Source organism: Eutrema salsugineum, unplaced genomic scaffold (genome assembly GCF_000478725.1).
Source record: "Eutrema salsugineum unplaced genomic scaffold, Eutsalg1_0 scaffold_8, whole genome shotgun sequence".
Lineage (NCBI taxonomy): Eukaryota > Viridiplantae > Streptophyta > Magnoliopsida > Brassicales > Brassicaceae > Eutrema > Eutrema salsugineum.
Window position 1 is genome coordinate 2681227 of NW_006256414.1, and position 3460 is coordinate 2684686.

General features: G+C 35.3%; 1 protein-coding gene across 1 annotated transcript; it reads right to left on the reverse strand.

The window, feature by feature from the left end:
- Positions 1-230: 230 nt before the first annotated feature.
- Positions 231-1999, reverse strand: LOC18009503. The gene is made up of 2 exons (XM_006391927.2): positions 1670-1999; positions 231-1524 (listed from the first exon to the last, which is right to left on the reverse strand). Exons 1-2 carry the CDS (start codon positions 1990-1992, stop codon positions 561-563), a joined length of 1287 nt encoding a protein of 428 aa, XP_006391989.1. The 5' UTR covers positions 1993-1999; the 3' UTR covers positions 231-560.
- Between the last annotated feature and the right edge of the window lie 1461 nt (positions 2000-3460).

Below are 3460 nucleotides of genomic sequence, written 5' to 3' on the forward strand. Positions count from 1 at the left end.
ATTGCATCACGGAATACAACTTCGTTGTGCGCGGATCACACGCGTGGAAAGACAAGACACTGGGATCGCTTGACTCTCGGACAATTACCCCACCACTTATAACCGAGTTTGGTACAAATCATTTTAAACATGTTTACACAAATTTTTTCTTTTCTTCTCTCTCTCTTTTTTTTTTTTGTGCTTATAGTTTTTTACACGTAAACGTAGTTTTATTTATCTTACACAGTTACACGTAAATGTAGTTCATATATGATATACCCAACAATCATAACAATAATGTATTAGACTTACAGATTATAAAAACTTTAGATTTTTTATGAGTTTCAAGTTCTATAATCTTATGATACAAGCAAGGCAACATAATTGTTTATCAACCACAAGTGTAGACAACTCACTTGCTCGAGAAGTTACTCTCCAAAGGAGGTTGTAATATCTGAATCTGCGTTCGATCCTTGCTTGGGAAGAGTGACGATTTTCATGAAACATAACCCATAAGCAGGTCCAAGCTTGGGAATTTTTGTATAGAAGTATTATATGTACAATTACTAATTAATGAAGAGTCACTCCCACTTACATCTCAGTCTTTGAGTATGTCTAAATACACATTTAACCAACAAAACTCCATCAGCTCTTCTCAACCCAAAACTCTCCACCAACACATAACACCCAAATCTCCTCCAATCTCTATCATTGTTACCATTCATATCCCTAAAATCTCTTCTAGAAACCCTAATTTGCTCATCTCTCTCCACTCTCACCACCTTCCTCCCTCCTCCCACCCATCCTCCTTCCTCCATTACCCTTCTCATCCTTTCCACTACAGCGAAACTCAGCCCCACGGCAGACCCTAAACGTGTCTTCCTCCTCCTTTCATTTGGTCCCCGTGAACCTTGAACTGGCCTATACCAATAAAACCCTCCATGCCCTTCTTTCTCTCCCTTAACTGCCTCCACGCCCATAACATAGTTCGCCTCTCTCACTACGTTCGTGTGTACTCTGACCACTTCTTCTTCATTTTCACCATTGTTTTCGTCGAGATTGTTGTTGGTTTCATTCAAGTTATTGTTTTCGCAGTGGTAGATTCGTTCCCAGTATTGGGATAGTGTCATCCTATAGAACATTGACTTCCTCATTTGGTGACTTACACTACAATTCTCCTTCACAAACATAAACGGGCAATACCATTCTCCTACTATCACGCTCCCGGATCGAATTGTAGAGATCGGGAATCCAAATTCAGGGAGACGAGCTCTTAGCTCATCGTCTAGGCCTAGAGCTTCTCTAGGTCTCCTCGGATGCAGGCTCCTAGAAGTTCGTAGCTCCCACCCTTTCTTCTTGAGAAATGAAGGTGGTGTACCGTCTGGAGCAACGGATTTTGCAAAGAACGTCCGCTCGTGATGGCGGTTGATCTTAACCGTCTGATATATGTTTCTTGGATCCAAAGGTTTAGGTTTCTTGTCATGCAAGATATCTGGAAAACAACATAACCCTTTCTCTATCTCCCTTGAGCACACACAGACTTTCCTGCAAAGAGAAACAGAGAAGAGAAGAGTTCACTACACTAAATCCTAAAGTGAATTCCTTTTTTTATTACCAAAACGCCAAAGACACTACTTAAATCTAAATTAAGCCGTAGAACTTTGAATTTCTCTTGACTTTTAGATCTTACCCTTTGTGTCTGCCTCTAGCGTGAACAACGTAATACCGATTTGAAGACAATGGTTGATCAAGAGCCGGTATGAACAAGACCTTTTTAACCGAAGTCTCTCTGTTACCGGAACTGTCTCTGTGAACAATTGATAAGATCTTGTCCTGAGGGAACGGAAGCTTCTCGATTTTTGTCCTCTTACATATCCCGAAACAGAACGTGTCCTCTGTTTCTGCTTCTTCGTCTGTAATTACAAGAACGCCGGAGAATGGACCTTCCGGTGACTCCTCCGAGAGTGTCTTCTGAAATTTTCTGAACTGCGACAGTGTCCTCGTCACATACATTTTTGTTCTTGACTCTGTAAGGGTATTAGTATTATGAGGAGGTTATAGTATCGGTTTAATGGGTTTTATTAAAGTATTTGAACAATTTTGGGGTTGAAAACGACAAGATTGTAGAATAGTGGGGTGACTCGATGTAACTTTTGATAGTGGAGGGTAAAGCAGTTTAATTTAAGTGTTAGCTGATTGGGCAAGTCGTGACTTTATTTTTCTAAAGAGAAAACAAAAGAAGTTAAAGCCAAATATAACAGTCACATTCCACTCTCAGTTTCTCACTTCTCAGCAAAGATTTTACTCTCTTTTTTGGACAGAAGGATTTTATTATTTATGTTTCGAAAACTAAGATTTTATTTTTCTTTTAAAAAATTTCAAATGTATTCGGATTTTGTCTCTAATTTTATGACCGCAAAGTCGGTTGAACTCTAAAGAAAAAAAATAATTAAACAATAAACGAATTTATTCTAGTCACTCATGAGAATAGCTTTTGACTCGGTGAATGAAGAAAGACATGATAAAAAGAGGAAAAGAGAGAAAAGGAATAAAGTTACAAGACAACTACAGTATTGTAAATAAATCTAAAGTTCTTATGGACATAAATAATGTGAATAAGACAATTTTTTTGGCTAACTCAATTATATTAGCTTTTTGTTTAGTAAAAAAACTTGCTATTGGCATTTAAAACAATGCCTAGTACACAGTGCCGTGCCTAGGTTTGAAGGAGCTTAAGACGAAATTTAAAAATGTGGCCTCTACAAAAGTGCGTTAATAAAAAAAATATGAAACATCTAGCTAGTAAAATACATCCAATATTATGAAAAAGCTAGATTCAATATTATCAGTCTATAGACAAACTATACAGTTTACTATATCAAACAAAATTTCAATATCAAAAGATCATCTATTACAAGAGTATGTACATATTTTATAAAATCTGTGTTGATCAAATTGTATTTTTTTTTTAAAAAACAAAAATATAAAATGAAATAAATTATAGAAATTATATATTAAAAATAATATACGAGAAGCAAAAAAAATAGTAATAAAAACATAATCAAAAGAAAAATCAGCTTAGAACAAATAATGAGAATTTTATATGTGAAAACTAATAATGATTAAACATAGAAGGATTCAAGCCTAACTTCACTATGTTTATAGAAAATTATTATTTGGATGGGAAACTAATAAAAGAGATACTATTTACACATATATATAATAGTTTGTTTTATAACTAAAATTTAAAATTCATACCATAAAATTTAGATATATCATAGGGGGCTTGAGGCAGCCGCCTTTTTATATACAAGGTGAGCACGGCTCTGCTAGTAGATTATATAAAACAATGTCTATGAAAAACTAAGAACTCACATATCAACTCACAATTGTTCACGAACTTGAACATTCATCTTAAAGATAATTAATATAGACAACTCTAGATACTACGAGTCCTCCTAAATCACAGCTTCTTAACAAA